The following is an 18,797-nucleotide window of genomic DNA, read 5'->3' as shown; positions in this document are numbered from 1 at the left end:
GACACTGATTGAGGGAGTGATAACTCAAGATGAAGATCATCTCTATAGGACTGCTTAACTGTGCTAAAATATTTTCCATATAATTCCTGCTGATGTGTGATTATGTGCAACATAATAGAATGAATTAGCCTCAAGCTACAAAAAAGTGTGTGAATGCGGACAACACTACTAATAATAAAATAAATGCTTTGCCAATTAGTAATTTGGAGGACAAATAGATGGAAGAAAGTAAAATAGGAGAAAAATAAAAGATTGCGTTGAAAATTGACATGATGCTCTTTATTATACCAAAAATCATATCAAAATATGTGGAATTTTCCTGTTAATATTAGCACTATTTGTCGGTGTTTTCTTTATTTTTTATTTCTATTAGTCATTTAGCTTGAACACATAATAATATTTAAATGTGGCAGGATGAATGACGAAGACAAAACTGACAATAATAAATAAATACAATGTAATGATCTGTGGAGCACAAGCCTCACAAGTCTCTTTTACTAAATAATTCCATTTTCATTTCATGAAAAGCTTACTGAAATAAATATGAGGCAGAGTGAGAGAGAAAGATCTCATCAATGTCAATTTGCAGAATCATATGAAATATTTCATGACACACTGGATGAGCTAAATCCACAGCGTGAGTCAGGATCAATCCGACGAGCTCAGCTGGGCCAACAAAGTCAATTATAAAAATAAGAGGTACATGCTACTGGCTTTTACTGAAAACAGGCGAGCATCAAGTTTAATTTATGCCGTACTGATTATTGTGTACCCTTTCTAAAAAGAGGCTATTGATTTTGATTTAGCCCTTAATCAATAAAAGATTGTACAAAGGCCATAGACTAGAAGAAATGTTAATCTCATTCATTGAAATGCTTAATAGGAATGGCTGTGCAGTGAGAGAGGAGAACCAATCAGAGTGGAGATGCAACGACTATTTGGAAAAATCAGTCAGTAAATGTTAAAGCAAAACATTGTGAAAACCAATTCTCTCTGGTTTCATGTGTTTAAATCTAAGATTGTCTTCCTTTCTTTGCAATAAATTAATTACATATACTTAGTTTGCTGCCTTTTCCTTAAAGTACCAAAGGTGGAAACTACCTGGCGGGATCAATTGTCCTTTTCCAGGAATATTAATTTTTTTAAGTATCAGCTTTAAAATATGGATTTAAGCTTGACCTTAACGTAGGGTTGTAGAGGAAAGTTAAATGTAATTGTATTAATACAGGAGTAATGTAAAGGGTTCAGAGCAATATGAAAAATAACTATATATATATACATATATAAAAGAAAAGACAAATAATAATAATAATTATATCATATTAAGTCATTGAATATAAAAAAATTAAGTTAATACAAAAATGAAAAGGAAAACATTTTCAGAGCAATACAAAAATATATATTTTTAAAATTAAATTATAATAATGAAAATAATATAATAGAAAAAACTGAAATAATACCATATTTGGACTTTGAATATCACAAACTGTTAAGACTTGAAGGAGAGCATCGTGTAATCAAATCAAATTAATCCATAACGCGTTAGATGCAGCGACTTACATACTCAATGCTGTGGGCAATCCCCGCAAGAGCAATTTGGGGTGAAGTGTCTTGCCCAGGGACACAACGACATGCTGACTGCAGTGGGGTTTGAACCTGTGCTCCCCTGATCCCAACACCAAGGCTCTATCCATTGCGCCACACGCCTCCCAGTAGATATTTTACAATTGGTCATTATGACCTTCTGCCGTGTTTACCCAACCTGCACAATGTGTATGAGTTTGTTTGTGTGTGTGTGTGTGTGTGTGTGTGTAACAGTTTGTGTGTGTTTCCTTACCTGTGCGACGGCCACCTGTGTGTGCTGCTGCTGCTGCTGCAGCTGCTGCTGGAGGAGCTGCAGGTAATGCTGCGACGCCAGCGGAGTCAGAGACCGAGAGCAAGGGCTGCTGGGAGTTATTCCTTGGGATGTCACAGTGAAGAGGGACCTCTGATTAAAGTCCTGAGCACACAAAGAAAAATACACAACATTCGTGGAAGGAAAACGGTAGTAAAGACATTAAAGATTCCTTGGACATCATTGTTGGCCAAAGGGCTGCCAGTTATATTACCTCTCCTCATAATAGGTGCTATTTTTAAACCTTGCACACCAGACACATGCAATTAGGGAACCAGAAGGATAGAAACCACCTGAGAGACTGAGACCAGGAGTAAGACCCACTGATCTGGAGCCTGAGTGTAACCCCTTGTCAGAACTAAAATAATCTCTCAGCTCATTTTCAAATCATTCATTCTTTTCCCAATGTCTCCATTTATCTCAGTCTCCAATCCTCCTGGATTTTAAGATCGTTTTCCAGATGGTAGCACAAATTTTCCCTGGATAACCTCCTTAAATCTGCTTTTTTTTTCACCCTCTTCTTATACAGTAGATCAAGACAGTCAGAAAGTATTATCTAAAGAAGAATCCCATGAAATGCACACTCTCGTTTTTAAGAGGGTCCTTGACCAAATCTTAAACAAATGGAAAGCGACTCAACACAACACTAAAAAAACGTCATAACATCAAAGTATAAATGAAGAAACTGTGATAACATTAATGAAAACAGAGGCAGTAAAATATTTACAGATAACTTATATTGGTACAATGGTATATAGAATATATTGCAACTCCTACATCACACCACTAGAGGGTGGTAACACTCTGTAAAAGGTCTCAGGGTATCGGGGTTGGATTGAGAGTGGATAGGCAATGTAAGATAAACAATCCCACAACTTTCATTACATTTCTATTGAAATGTTGCTCCACTCTGATTGGTTTACAGAATATGTGACATCACTTTTTTCAAACTGAGCAACGCCAGTGAAAGGAGCTCAACAAAAAAACACAACAAATGTGCAGTAACTGAAACTGTGGCATACCTTTTCATGCTCATGTAGCAACACATTGTTTAAAGAGAAGCTGATTGATACCATTTCTCAAGGCCTTTAATTACATTTTAAACAGCCTTTCAAACTATCGCCTTAAAACATTTTCAACTCCTCTGGTCTTGGTGGTGTTTCTGTATTTGTGTCCACCCTCGTGTTGTCTAAACAACCTGCATATTGTGTAATCCATATCTTTTGATCAGTCTTCTTTTCCGTTATCCTGATCTCTAATTAAACCTTCCTCCATCTCTTTCCTTCCTTCCTTCTTTCCCTCTCTCTTCTCTTATCTCCACGGAGCAGATGTTCATGAACCCCTAGATGGGATTAAGTGTCCCCCCTTTCACAGGCAGCAGGAATATTCAGGTTCGCCTCTCCTATCCATCCCCTCTCTCTTTCAGCAGCTGTGTCTCCTGCGCTCTCACTATGGTGAGAAATCCAAAGAAAAACATTGTGACACACCAGAACCTCCTCATCCTGTCACAGCCGAGTCAGTACCTAACTCCATAAGGATTTAAATTATACTAAACCTCAAGCACAACTGAAACAAAAATGTCTTTCTTTTCACCTAATGCATGTGTGACCGTGTTTTTTCACAAACACAGTGTCTGCTGCCAGCCTTTGTTAGTCATGCAGAGCTGCAGTGGATGATCTGGTCAGGTACTGCAGTACATGATGAAGCACGACACTGTACTTCTCTAGCTCAATGAGCCATTTGGCAACACGCTGCCTGGATAATAGCATCAAAACATCACTAAAGACGAATCAATGAAACACAGTGGAGGTCATTTCCTGCAGCTTCAAAGACAGAAGCAGCATAATAAAAACTGGAACCATTGAATGTGGATGCTGCTGTTAGCTCAATTCTGCTGCAGGTGTCAATAATGAAGGAGAACCTTCACTGCAAATATGATGGAAACAAAATGCCATACATGGTTATTTTTACGATGCATGTCTGTTATTATAAGGCTGCTTTTACTTTCGGCTGTTGTAAGATTCAACTATATATCACGACTGTCTGGAAACATAAGCACTGATTGAGGTATGCTTGAGACAAGGGAAAGAAAAAGTGTGATTTGAGATGACAGACTTGAAACAGCTGTGATAATCCGCCAGTGCAGTGAGATAGTTAGAGTTTATAAGATTTCTCTAAATAAGAATACCATTTCTAAGAACAAGCTTCATCATCTTACACAAGCAGCTCTTGGGTAGTAAATTATTCTCAAAACATGTTCAGTTAGAATTTATGGCCTGATATAGGATGGTAAGTCTTAGCAATATCAGGAGTTGTTGCAGTGAACCACTTATCAAAATTGTTTAAAAAAACATCACATTAATTTCAGCAATTTTGCCTCAACATTTTTGACACCTACAGTGTACTGTATAGTGACTTTTTTAAATAATATCCCAAGTGACAAATCAACAAAACCCTGCTTCCTTTCCCTTAAAGGTAGGGTAGGTAAGAATGGAGAAACCAGCTAGAGTAAGCTAGAATTTGAAACTACGTAGTCGAAAAAGATCTGGCTCCCCCTCCAACAAACTTCCTTACAGAGCCCCTCCTCCAACACACACGAACGCGCACATGACCAATGAGAGCACGAGATAAGTTTGTGCACAGATGGAAGGCTGACAGGCAGGTAGGCCATCCAGTTATTTTAGCCGGGCCGGCTACCACAGATGCATTTTTTTTAATGTATTTATTATCAAAGCATTTAATGTATTCATTGCTATCGGGATGTTAAGAGCATTCCATGGAATATAACAAAAAGTGTTTCTGAAGTGAATTACCTACCCCACCTTTGTGTTATATGTTATTTTATACCACTGGGGTTCTCATCAATCAAAAATTATAACAAAGGCTTGAGGTGTCGCCAAGTAATTTGGATCATTGGGGTTTATTTATTGCAGTTGGCTCCACAAGTTATTCCTCATTTAGAACGTTTTTATGTTTGATCAAATTCTCTGTAATATCTTATCGCAAACTTTTGCTTACTCTGAGCCACTGGTTTTTTCACAAATCTTAAAGAGAAAAATATATTAGCATTAGATAGTATCATTTTATATTTCTTCAGAGTTTAAATTACACAAACACTGAGAAGAAATTAAATGTTGATGTTATGTAATCTCCATTATCTGTTTCCTTTGAAATAAAAAAAGTCAGGTTGTGTGTCTCTATACCGGGCAGACTGAAGACAATTACAAGATATCAAACAGAGCATAGTGTTCCTGCCCTTAGCAATGCAGTGTGTGAGTGTGAGTGTGTGTTTGTGAGTGTGGGTGTGTGTGGTAGTAGTAGTCTTACAATGATGGTCTGTCCAGGTTTGACCACGTTCAGTTCGGTCAGGCTCTGCAGGATCTCACTGAGGGCCTTCTCACACATCGAGGCGCCGGCTGAAGAATCTTCTCCTCCTCGTCTTCCTTTCAGCTCGCTGTCCTCTTCTTCCTCCCCCTGCTCTGCCCCCGTCAGCTTACGACCTGACAAGGAATACCCAATACAATAAGCAAAAACATCCCCTCAAGGGTGTTATGTAAATGACAAACCAGCTTGCCTTTATTTAGATAACCAAACCCTGAATTATTGCTATTTTGAGCAGATACACATCACCTCTGCCTGTCTATAACTGTAGCTCAGTGCCAGAGAAGTGTTCATTTACTGAGCAAATTACTCTCATTACTGGTAACACTGGTAATCAACCTCTTCTGTTGTCCAATGACGTGAAAGTTGTAATTACAGGGATTTTTCCCTTTGTTAGCCTCCTTCCTGCATCAAATTAACACATCACGGGGTCTCAGAGAGCATTCACTTCAACATGAGCAGGATGTTGTTTCTTAATACTGTTTATTTGTTGTAACTGGACATCTGTGCTGATGCGGTTTGACCGCTGTGTAGAATTAATGAGCTGGTGAGGTTTGATGGCTTCATTTAGGCCCAAAAGAGGCGTGAAATTAAAGGTCAAGCTTTAGCCAGGAGAGAGAGGTTGGGTCAATTAACTGAAATGACAAATAAAGGCTCATAAACAGAAATGTTTTTCACAAAAACATTGTCCAGAACAGAATTCAGAAAGGTCAAATGTGTGTTGTCAAACACAGCTGTTATTGCCGTTGTTTAAATTCCTTGTAAAGTACCTTTGCGTACTATTTAAGTGCTTTACAAATGTAAAATGTGTTATTTTATTTTTTATTTAACCTTTATTTAACCAGATAAAAACAGAAGGGTAGTTCTATTTCGTCCCTACTGACCGCCAGAGGCGGTGCTTTAAGCACTGGATATGTCCATCGTGCGCATGCGCAGCTCGAGTACCAATAACAACAAAGTCACCTGTGACCCACGCGACACCGGCTATATCAGCCGGTGTCGTCAGAGGATCTGTTCCTTTCATCTTTTCGCTGCGCGAGAGTACCGTGGCTACATTTTTGTAGCAACAGCGTTCAGGTTTGAACGTTTGATCTGAGGGATTTCTCTGCAAGCAGCTGGCCGCATGCAGCTTCGCGACTGACAGTCGGAGCTACGGGTCGTTAACGCATCCTCCAGGAGCTGTGGCCGGCTGTGCGCTGTGCAGAGCCTCGACAGACAGGTTTGTGTCAGCTAAGCTCAGCTTGTTGCTGGTGATGGCTGTGTCCCCGCACCCTCTCCCAACCAAGTTGTCCTGATTGCCGTCTTATTTTTTGTTTGGCTTTGACTCTCTGGTGACGACAGTGTTCCCGCTTCCTCTCCCATAAAGTAGCCTTTTTGAAAGTTCTGCTTGTGGCGTTGTGCCCGAGCTATCATTAGCATTTGAGTCCCAGCTTTGGCTGCGTCCCTCATTCAATTAGTATTGAAAGCCCAGTATCATATTTTAAACCCGTTTTTCGTTTAGATGCAGAGAGTAAGGTAAGTACTTTCTATTTCATAGAAGCTAATTATCTGGTCTTAACATTTGTGTTCTGACTTGGTCGCTTGTTTGTTAGCAGCAGCTGCTTGGCTAACACCTTGCTGTTAAGCTTAATTATTTAACTCAGCCGGTGAGGGCAGTGCTCCCGCTCCCGGTAACATAGGGTTTGATTGCAGTAGCGCTATATCGTTGTATTACTGCTCCTAGTACTAGACTCCTAGCACTAGGATGATATGCACAAAACATCTTCACTGCGGATGCTGTGTGCTCTGCGGGTGCGGGTTACTACTGTAACCATGGTCTACGGTTCTATGCGGGCTGTTCTCTTTCTCAGAAGCTAATTATCTGGTCTTAACATTGTGTCTGACTTGGTTGCTTGATTGTTAGCAGCAGCCGCCCGGCTAACACCTTGCATGTACTGTTAAGCTTCATTATTTAACTCAGCCGGTGAGGGCAGTGCTCTCGCTCCCGCTCCCGGTAAACGCATGGTATGGTTGCAGTAGCGCTATATCGTTATATTTACTGCTCCTAGTACTAGACTCCTAGCACTAGGACGATATGCAGAGAACAATCTTCACTGTGTGTGCATTGTGCTCTGCATGTGTGGCCATTAAAGAGGATTTTATCCTCCCAATATTATATTATCTAGTGTGCAGCCGTTTGGCTGACACTTTTAGGCACCGTTCACAGTTACTATTGTAACTACGGTTCCAAGCCGCGTAAGTACTGGCCATAGTCAATACCGTAACTACGGCTCTAGGTGGTGTAAGTACTGGCCATAGTTACTACTGTAACTAAGGTTCTAAGCCGTAAGTACTGGCCATAGTTACTACTGTAACTACGGTTCCAAGCCGTGTAAGTACTGGCCATAGTCAATACCGTAGCTACGGCTCTATGCTGTGTAAGTACTGGCCATAGTTACTACTGTAACTACGGTTCTAAGCCGTAAGTACTGGCCATAGTTACTACTGTAACTACGGTTCCAAGCCGTGCAAGTACTGGCCATAGTCAATACCGTAACTACGGCTCTATGCTGTGTAAGTACAGGCCATAGTTACTACTGTAACTATGGTTCTAAGCCATGTAAGTACTGACCATAGTTACTACTATAACTACGGTTCCAAGCCGTGCAAGTTCTGGCCATAGTTACAACTGTAACTACGGTTCTAAGCCGTGTAAGTACTGGCCATAGTTACTACTGTAACTACGGTTATATGCCGTGTGAGCACTGGCCATGGTTACTGCTGTAACTACGGCTCAGTGCTGTTCTCTTCTTTAGAAGCTAGTTATCTGGTCTTAAACATGTGTTATTTTACTTGATCTCGGTTGATCGTTAGCAGCAGCCGCTTGGCTAATGTCTTGCGTGTACTGTTAAGCTTCTTTATTTTACCCAGCTAGGTGAAGGCAGTGCTCTCGCTCGCGCTCCCTTTGCCGGTAATGCGGATGTAGCTACATCCCTTTTTCTGTTCGGCGAGTAGCAGCACAGCTCTACTCTTCCCGTTCAGCAGGTAGCTGGTGAAGGCTATGTTCCCGCACCCGCTCCCGGTTACGCTGCATCTGGCATTCGTCTCTAACTCAACCAGTGAAGGCAGTGTTCTCGCCCCCGCTCCTGGTAGACGCTGAACTGCCTCGTTTTTCCGTTAAGCAGGTAGCCGGTGAAGGCTGTGTTCCCACACCCGCGCCCGGTTACGCTGCATCTGGCATTTGTCTCCAACTCAACCAGTGAAGGCAGTGTTCTCGCCCCCCGCTCCTGGTAGACGCTGAACTGCCTCGTTTTTCCGTTAAGCAGGTAGCCGGTGAAGGCTGTGTTCCCGCACCCGCTCCCGGTTACGCTGCATCTGGCGTTTGTCTCTAACTCAACCAGTGAAGGCAGTTCTCGCCCCCGCTCCTGGTAGATGCGGAACTGCCTCGTTTTTCCGAAAGCAGGTAGCCGGTGAAGGCTGTGTTTCCGCACCCGCTCCCGGTTACGCTGCATCTGGCATTCGTCTCTAACTCAACCAGTGAAGGCAGTGTTTTCGCCCCCGCTCCTGGTAGACGCTGAACTGCCTTGTTTTTCCGTTAAGCAGGTAGCTGGTGAAGGCTGTGTTCCCGCACCCGCTCCCGGTTACGCTGCATCTGGCATTCGTCTCTAACTCAACCAGTGAAGGTAGTGTTCTTGCCCCCGCTCCTGGTAGACGCTGAACTGCCGTGTTTATTAATCCAGCCAGGTGAAGGCAGTGCTCTCGCTCCCGCTTCCTCTGCCGGTAACGTGGGTGTAATTACATCCCTCTTTCTGTTCGGCGAGTAGCAGCAACGCTCTACTCTTTCCATTAAGCAGGTAGCTGGTGAAGGCTGTGTTCCCGCACCCGCTCCCGGCTACGCTGCATCTGGCTACCTACAGAATGGCTCATTCATGTATCGCCTGTATGGCTTCTCTTGAGCCCGAGGACGGCCACGACCGCTGCCCCTCCTGCCTCTGGCGGTCAGTGGGGATGAAATTTGAGCACTGAGGGAGGTTCTCACGGTAAACGCCTGCATGAGCTGTAGCTGCATGCCTCGGGCGCTCAGAGTGGTTAGAATAACTGAGGTGGAACGTCTGGCAGCAGCCAACAGACACCTCTCCTTGTCACATCCTCCTCCAGATCAATTTGGCCGTTCCCGGCGACTTGAGGGAGCGATGGCTATGGGTGCTCCCCCCAATAGAAGGACTAGAAACAGGCTGCCCTCTAAAGTGGATCGGCTAGCTGCCGGTAGGGGCACGATGAAATCGCCTCTTGGCCCTTCAGCCTGGGCCCGGTGTAGGGGCTGCTAGCGGGCCGCCTACCCCTCCGTTGGTTGGCACACCTCCTTCGGCTGACGCACCTCCTTCGGTTGACACACCTCTGTATGAGGACGCGTTGTCGCTGGTACAGACTCGTCGCCAGGTCTGGCTGGCCCAGTCACCACTAACGGCATGTAGGAGAGTCCTCCGTAGCGTACCAGTCGAGCCAGGGGAGCTGTTTGGGTCAGCTGCCCTGGAGGCACTGGAGTGTGCTGCCCAAGCTAGGCAGACCAGGCAGCAGCTCTCGGGTCTTCGCAGACCTGTGCCCACTCCCAAAAGGCCCAGGGGCCGCTCTAGCAGCCGCACTCAGGTCAACGTGCTAGAGCTTCGGGCTGTGCAGCTTGCACTCACGCACTTTCTACCCCAACTGGGGGGCAAGAATGTGTGTGTTCCTTGGGGACAGCATGTACGTTGTTGCTTAGACAACAGTCCCTTCTAGATTGTGGACGGTCTCACTCCACTCTGGGTTTATGTGGCTGCCATTTCTGCCCGACATGTTCGGGTCGACGGCGCCACGGCGGGGTGCCACGGGTCGGTGTCCCTCTTTATGAGAGGGGCTTTACGGCAGCGTCCCCCTAGCACCCCGAGGGCTCCGGCTTGGGACCTGCCCCTGCTGCCGGATGCCCTATCATCTCCTCCCTTCGAGCCCCTGGCCCAGGTGGGGCTTAGGTGGCTGCCCACAAAGGCAGCATTTCTGCTTGCCATAGCCTCAGGGAAGCGAGTCGGGGAGTTGCATGTCCTCTCCATAAACGATACATGCCCGAGGTGGGACTCTCAGGCGTTGCCCTTTGGGCAAATGTGGCATTCCTGCCCGGGGTCCTTCCACAAACCCACTTGAATCAGCCTGCCCAGCTGGCACGCTTGACATTCAGGAGTAGGGCACGTCGAAGTTGCTGTGCCCTGGGGGTGCCCAAAGGGAGTATATCAAGGCTACTGCCTGTATACAGCAGTGGGAGCAACTCTTGATTTTGCCCTGGCGGCACTAAAGGAGGTTATGCCCTCTAACCAGTGGCTGCCCCACTGGGTTGTCGATACCATCTCACAGGCTTACGGGAACAGTGGCCGGCCCCTGCCATTGGGCTGAGATGCCACTCTACAAGGAGCGTCTCAACATCTTGGGCTGCCCTGAGGGTGGTGCCCCTGGAGACCATCTGCGCCGTGGCATCGTGGGTGTCTTCTGGCACATTCTCCAGTTGTCATCAGGTCAATGTAGCCACTCCCCATTCTTTGGGCGTGGTCCTTTTGCCGAGCTCCGCTGCTTCCAGTGATGAGCAAGGGCTTGGATTCTTCATGACATTGTTGGTATAAGTCATCCAGTGCTTAAAGCACCGCCTCTGGCGGTCAGTAGGGACGAAATAGAACCGTAGTTACAGCCGTAACCATCGATTTATTGCATTCATGACGTAGTGGGGGGCGCGCTCATGTGATTGGCTTAGAATGAAGGAGACATCTGATTGGCTATAGATAGAAACAATTACAAGTATGAATAGTGAATTAATTTCAGTTTTCTGCATTCTCGCGGGAATATCTCCGCAATGGAGCGAGCTTAAGTTTCACTTTCGATTGCATGATATAGCCCAGCACAACACCTCCGTCAAGCATGTTGCCACTTGTTTGTACCATTTTCAGGCGGTTTGTAATCTGTTCTAGAAAGACAATATGTTTTTTAGGATTTCAAGAAGCATATCGAACAATCAATGGATGTATTTTATGAACATTTATCCATGCTGAAAGTAGATTTAGATGTGTTAGGAGTGAGATAGAGATTATTATCTAATATACGCCTCTGATGAAGCATGACATGAAGTCTGTTGATGATCAGAGGCTGTTGTTGGGGCTGCATAAACGTTTTTTTATTTTTGTTTTGTAGACAGACCATGCAGGCCTCAGAGAGTTGAACTTGGGCCTGCGACCATAGTTTTATTGTATTTTGTTTTGAAAATCCACAGCGGAGGTTTGTGTCGTACATGCGGTGTATTTTGCATATCTCCCAGTAGCCAACACTCTGTGAGTCTGTTGGCTCGGACATAAACTCGTGTTTAAAATAATACTACATAATAAATGTAGTCTACATTTCATAATAAGAGGTGTAAAACCTAAGAGGATTTTAAATCGCATTTGAACTAAATGCTTATACAATCTGTATTTGTATTGTTGATTTAATGTGTGAACGAGGCGATATAGAGAAGGTTAAGCTGTCATTATTAGGCTGTAATTTGTTAAATACTGTTGGAATGGGTAAGCAGGCCTATTGTTTTTGGATATTTGTGGAGTTAGGTGGTCCATGAGTGTTTTTTATTGGTTAAGTGGTCCTTGGTATGAAAAGGTTTGAGAAACACTGCGCTAGTGGATTGTCAAAAGGGGAGCCTCGTTGCGGGGAAATTATACAGATGGCTAGTCCGCCCCTGAAAATGTCTATGCAAACGTTATTATTAATAATAATAATAAACAATTTAAATTCAATTTTTATTTTGTAATCATCTCGCGACCCGCACTCGGGGTCTCGCGACCCCCACTTTGGGAACCCCTGCTATAGGGTGCATTTGATATATATCGCAGTGCAGCATGGTAGAGTGGGTCAAGTTTGGCCAAAACAGTGGGACAGGCAAATCTATAAATGGTATCACCGTAGTCCAGCCAGAGACCAACCTTTTACGGGATGAAGTTGAAATACAACATTTAAGTCTGAAATCATTCTTGGTGTAACACATCCATATTTCGTTTCCAGATATTTAGCTTTTTTATGCATAGTTTATCAGAGGTGTGGACTCCAATCACACAACTCAAAATATTAGTTACTCTACTATAGGTTAAGATGTTAATATTTCATTTTAAACTGATTCAATACACAGTTTATGATTGTTCTATGTTTTTTTATTGTTTTGTAAAAGTGCAACCATGTATTAAAAACTCAATAAATATTATAGCATTTGGCTTTCTACAAACTAATGGAGTTGAAGGAAAACATTTCAGTTAATTATCCAATTAAATTAAATATCTGGGTATACAGTACGCATTGCATAATTTAATTTCAGAAACAGTCCATGATACAAGATTACTTTAGAAAAAGTAATTTAATGTTGTTGTTTTTTTATCTAAGTTTGTGTTGTGTTTCTTCTGTTTGGCTAAATGTGTTGTTGGCTAACAGGTGGAAGGTGCAGTAGTTGTTTACACATTGCTTAACCAAAGCATATAGCAAACACAATAAACAAATAGGCTGTGGCTCAAAAAGTAAGCTGGAAACAGAGACCAGGAATAAGTGGACTATTGTCAGCAGGATTATAAAACATTTCTGGCAAATTCTCAATGAAACTGATGGTGTAGCATGGGTCAAGGAACAAGTCATTGAATTCTGAAGCGGAGCCAAGTTAAAGGGCTGATACGTTATCTTTCACCTTCCTAAAAATGTGAAATGCATTTCACCTTGGAGGAGGTCTACGCTCTTTAAAGCTCCCATGTCATGCTTTTCCGGTTATTACCCGTCCCGTTGTGTGTTATGAAGGTTTTTCTGCATGTAAACGGTGTGCAGAGTCAAAACCCTTAAAGTACACCCTGTAGCGAGTAAAACTCTAACACAGAAAATACCTCCCCAAAACCCCTCGTTGGTGAAACGTCATCATCCATTTGATTCTTCCGGGTACGTGCTTACGAAAGTACGTACCCGGAACTAAATGGGCCAATCCGTGGAGCCGTTATGTTACGTCCGAGGAGCCGTTATGTTAAGCCCCCGCTGATTGGTCCAAATTGACCAATCCACACACAAACTCAGTGCATGCAGCCCTGCTGATCTCTCTTCCCTGGCTGCAGGCTGATAACAGACAGTTGGGATCGCGGCGAAATTCTCTCTGCAGACCCATTCTCACAGCGTTTATCAACCTTTTTCTTACTCAATATCAAGCCACACTTATTGTTTTTACTTCGGCTGTGACTTTGTGTGTGCTCAGGGTGAGTTTGGCTGTGTTTCGCTGTGTATCGCTAAACAAGGAAACCACACCTCCACGGAGCTCAGCGCGATTCACAACGTGAACCAACCAATCAGAGCACACTGTGCTCACAGGGAGGGTGGGGGCTGGAGCTATTGGAGCTACAACGAGCCGTTAAAGGCAGAGTGAAATTCAGTGAATACACGTAGTTTACAGAGATGCTGTATGAGAAAAATCTATAAATCTATTCTAGTAGACCTAAACAATGGAATTATTATCAGTGGAAATGGCCATGAAATGGGACCTTTAAGAGCCCTTCTAGTTCGTTTTAAGGATTTGATTGCAAACTTTAAATACCTTATTTAACTTTTTTCTCGATCACACTATAATAACACTAAATATGTATTTACTGTTATCTGCTTAGATTTGCTTGTACCCAGCAAATATAAGCAGATAACAGTAAGCTCTTTCAGGTAGGCCTCACCTTGACTGCTGGACTCTTCGGAGGACTTGTCGCTCTCTCCGTCCGCCTGTCCGTCTGCGTCCTGCTCAGCGTGCTGCAGACTCATCTTATGACACACCTCGAAGGCCTGACCCACTGTACGCACTATCCTCATGGCCTGCGTCTGACAGGGGGAGACAGGGGGGAGGGTGTAAGGTAGAAGGTCAATGATTTTATTTGTATTTAGCTTATTACATTAAATAGTTGCACTCATATTTTTTGACATACAGTACAAGCAAATCAGAAAAACATGAACAAAAATAAGAAGGATTAAGCGGAAGATGAAGAAAAATAAAAAAGTTCAGCGTTAACAGAAGAAATATTTAACAAAAAACACCCAAAAAACGGTCATTTGGCTGATGAGTTCCTGCTTGCTGTTTTAAGAGGAGTTCATCAGTGAAATCACTCGCTGCAGTCTGTGAAAGCATGAACACTCAATTATTTGGCACGCAGTTGAATACCTCCATTCAGAGACTAATAACTTCCCTTCTGTGGAACAATTCTCATTACAGCTGACTGATAACACCAGACCTGTGAGCCAAGGCTGCAGCAGATACTACAGCAACAACTGCAGCAAGATGCTAAAGATCAAGAGTTGTTTGGGGAAATATGTAGTTTGAATCATCTCTTCTGTATTCACTGCAGGCTTTCTATCCACATGGGATGAACCACAGGATATCAACTACTAAGCCACCGGAAATCAAAAAACTAATCAAAACCACATTTTAATTAACTCAGCTGAATGAATAAGAGATAGAAAAATTGAAAAACATTTAATATAACAGCCCTCAGTCACAGGTGGAAACAGAAAACTGATACCACATTTGAGTCTGCATATATCAGTCCTGGAGCGCGCCTAACACTGCATGAAGCAGCAGGGGATTTATATCATGAGCAGTGACAGCAGCAAATTGTGTAGTGAGAGGAATAAGTGCACAGTTCAGAAAGCCTGACTCTGAATGCAACATGTCTTATAGCTGTTAGATTAAGGACTACTGCTGCAGTTTCTACCATTTGCTTTCTTCTCCCTTTATGATGGGTTCATTCCAGTATGATGGTCAGTGTTATTTATACAGGGAATATCAAGGATGATGAACCATTAAAGCTGCAGGGATGTTGCATAAAGCCTATTCCCCAGAAAAGTGTGTGTGTAATCAGGTGTGTGTGTGTGTGTGTGTGTGTGTGTGTGTGTGTGTGTGTGTGTGTGTGTGTGTGTGTGTGTGTGTGTGTGTGTGTGTGTGTGTGTGTGTGTGTGTGTGTGTGTGTGTGTGTGTGTGTGTGTGTGTGTGTGTGTGTGTGTGTGTGTGTGTGTGTGTGTGTGTGTGTGTGTGGTACCTTCTTCTTTGACTTGAAGACGTTACATCTGAAGGAGTTATTGGATCCATCTCTGGCGATGTAGCTGAAGATCTTTAAGTCCTGGGAGTCATGAGACACGTAGAAAATCCTGAAAACATGAAACTAGATTTGAGTACACAAATGTTAGAGTTACTTCACAATATAAAACGAATGATTAGGGAGAATTTTTACTATACTTTATGGTATCAAAATGGGTATTAATAAATACGATTTCACTGGCATTGGTATTAACTACTCAAATTATGGCATCGTGACATTCCTGAAAAAGCATCTTGGATTGTTTTTCAACATTTTTTGCACGGTTTTGTTCTGTTGAATACATGTTTTTGAGACCCTGGGTCCTTATGTTATGTGTGTTTTTGTCATATTTCTCTCCTCCTGTGTGTGAGTTTGTGTGAGTGTCTGTTGGCAGATTTGCTGCTTCCCAATGCCTTATTTGTCCAGATTAAATTCATATTTATCAAGAATAAAGAATGTCTTTACAAAACCAGACAGGACACGTCCTTAAAAACACAGTATAATACGTGTAGTATTATACTGTGTTTTAAGTACGCGTCCTGTCTGGTTTTCACTCTGCCATAAACGCTGCGCTCTCTGCAGTAAACCGTGAGAGGGTCAGCCTGCATGTCCTCTCCACTGGGAATGAGGCAAACTAATTATGACCATCAACTCATGAAAATCACCCGATACTACAGGGTGTACTACAGTACTGCATGTGTTTCCACTGAAAAACCACACCCACATAATCAGAGGCAAGTGCAATTATTATGACCACACACACACACAAACGGTCCTTTGATGAGGTGTGGCTTTGCTAAATGAGATCCTCCCACAGGCGAATACATAATTTACAAACACACGAGCTGAGATTCACAGATTTCTATTTCTGTTAAGAGGTTGCATTATTAACCATAATTGCTCATTTTGAAGAGATTCAAAAAAAGCAGTGACTGGCAGTGTCAGAAGCCTGTTATGATTGGTTAAATCCATCATGTAAACAGGGAGGGACACACACACACACACACACACACACACACACACACACACACACACACACACACACACACACACACACACACACACACACACACACACACACACACACACACACACACACACCTTGGAAAAATCCCATACTGGCAAACAAATGCTCTATCAACGCATGCACAAGCTATAGATTATTCATTACAGGGCTGCACAATAAATCCACATGTTAATTAATAGTTAATATATAGTAATATTCAAATTGCAGGAAGGACAATATTTATTAAGGGCTAAATATGTGGTAAATGACATTTTGAATTAAGAAACGTGGGGCCGGAGAGTCTTTGGTACAGATCATCTTAATAAATCTTTAAATAATCATTTAATTAATGGATCAAAAATGATCATCTGTTGTAATAGTTTGAACACCTGATCTTTAAACTCTCTGGTCTCGCTCCCCTGGTCACAGCCATCATCTACCGTCCCCCGAAGCCAAACCCCTCCTTTCTCTCCGACCTCTCTGACATTCTCACTCAGCTTTCTGCCATATCCCCATCTGTTCTCCTCTTAGGTGATTTTAACATTCATATTGACGACCCGACCTGCAAATATGCCTCTGAATTTAAGGAAACCCTTCATTGCTGCAATTTCTCTCAACACATCAACTTCCCAACACACAGCCGTGGTCACATCCTGGACTTGGTGTGCTCCACTGGTCTCACCATCCATCATCTGTCCAGCCTCAATCTCCACGTCTCTGATCACCTGGCCATCATCATGGACATCAACATCCCCGCCCAAAAGCAAAACGCACAATAACCTACAGACACCTCAAATCCATCTCACCTTCAGCAATCACTGCCTCCATTACCTGCAAGATGTCTGTCTCCCCCCCCCCCCCCCCACACTTTCTGAAAACCCATCTGAACTTGTGGACTATTATAACAGCACCCTCTCCTTCTGTCTCAATGAACTGGCCCCAACAAAAACTAAAAATGTCTCTTTCATACACTCCACCCCCTGGTATACCCCCGAACTCCGCCAAATGAAATCAAGGAAACGTCAACTTGAACGCCAACACAAGTAAACCACACTAACAGTCCATCTTCAAATCTACAAAGACTATCTCCAGCAGTACAGTAATGCACTCAAAGCAGCCCGGTCTAATTACTACTCACAACTCATTCAGTCTGGCTCAAGCAACCCCAAGCGTCTCTTCTCCACCATCAGCAAACTTCTCAAACCCTGTGACAACGCCACCTCGTCCTTCACCACCGAACAGTGCAACTCCTTCCTTTCGTTTTTCCAAACCAAAATCAGCAACATTTACAGCAATCTGACACCCTAATCAGCACCCCCCACCTCCTCTCCTGGCTCCCCCCCTTCACCTCACAGCCCCTGTCCCACTTCTCCCCTGTGACCCCCATGCAACTGTCCCACTTCATGACTGGAATTAACTCCACCTGCACACTTGACCCAATGCCCTCCAAATTTGTTAAAGAGAGCCTCCCTGCCATCTCCCAGCTCATCGCCACCATCATTAACTCCTCCCTCAGATCTGGATCAGTTCCCCACTCTCTCAAACTGGCTGCTGTCACACCCATTCTCAAAAGACCTGGACTCACACCTGACATCATGTCCAACTTCCGGCCCATCTCAAATCTCCCCTTTCTGTTAAAAATACTTGAACGTGTCATTGCCTCACAACTAAAATCCCACCTCAGCTCCAATGACCTCTTTGAGCCATTTCAATCCGGTTTCCGATCAAAACACAGCACAGAAACAGCTCTTCTGAAAATCACAAACGACCTCCTCCTCTCCTCTGACTCCGGCAACCTGAACATCCTCATCCTCCTCACCGCAGCATTCGACACCATCAACCACACCATCCTGCTGTCCCTCCTCGAATCATCACTCAACATCACTGACACTGCACTCGCCTGGCTGAAATCCTACCTCACCGACAGACATCAGTTTATCAACATCAACAACTGCACCTCCTCCACTGCTCCTCTGTCCCAAGGCGTCCCCCAGGGCTCGGTGCTTGGCCCCCTCCTCTTCATCCTTTACATGCTCCCCCTTGGCAAAATAATTTGTCGCCACAACCTTCAATTTCACTGCTACGCCGATGACATCCAACTTTATATCTCAACAAAAACCATCACCCCCACAACACACTCCACTCTCACCAACTGTCTCTCAGAAATAAAAGCATGGATGCAAACAAACTATCTCCAACTGAACAGTGCCAAATCAGACATCATCATCATCGGCCCCCCATCCCGTATCAAAGACATCCAGAATTTCAACTTCACCATTGACAGCCACACTCTATCTCCCCCCTCACATCCGCAACCTTGGAGTCATTTTCGACAGTCAGCTCAAATTCAACCACCACATAAATCCCATCACCGCCTTTTTCCACCTCAAAAACATTGCCC

General features: G+C 43.7%; 1 protein-coding gene across 1 annotated transcript in view; it reads right to left on the bottom strand.

Moving 5' to 3' along the window:
- Nucleotides 1-15,491, bottom strand: part of LOC307024906 (uncharacterized protein) — a 31,908-nt gene extending 16,417 nt beyond the window's left edge. Inside the window, exons 1-4 of the mRNA XM_079659389.1 lie at nucleotides 15,352-15,491; nucleotides 13,999-14,140; nucleotides 5,222-5,394; nucleotides 1,838-1,999 (exon numbers count right to left, since the gene is read on the bottom strand). Of these exons, the coding sequence (XP_079515515.1) occupies nucleotides 1,838-1,999; nucleotides 5,222-5,394; nucleotides 13,999-14,131 (468 nt within the window). The 5' untranslated portion in view covers nucleotides 14,132-14,140; nucleotides 15,352-15,491. The remainder of the gene's footprint in view (nucleotides 1-1,837; nucleotides 2,000-5,221; nucleotides 5,395-13,998; nucleotides 14,141-15,351) is intronic.
- Between the last annotated feature and the right edge of the window lie 3,306 nt (nucleotides 15,492-18,797).

The sequence above is a fragment of the Notothenia rossii genome (assembly GCF_949606895.1).
Source record: "Notothenia rossii genome assembly, chromosome: 11".
NCBI classification, from domain to species: Eukaryota; Metazoa; Chordata; class Actinopteri; order Perciformes; family Nototheniidae; genus Notothenia; species Notothenia rossii.
This window is presented reverse-complemented; position numbering and strand designations above follow the sequence as displayed.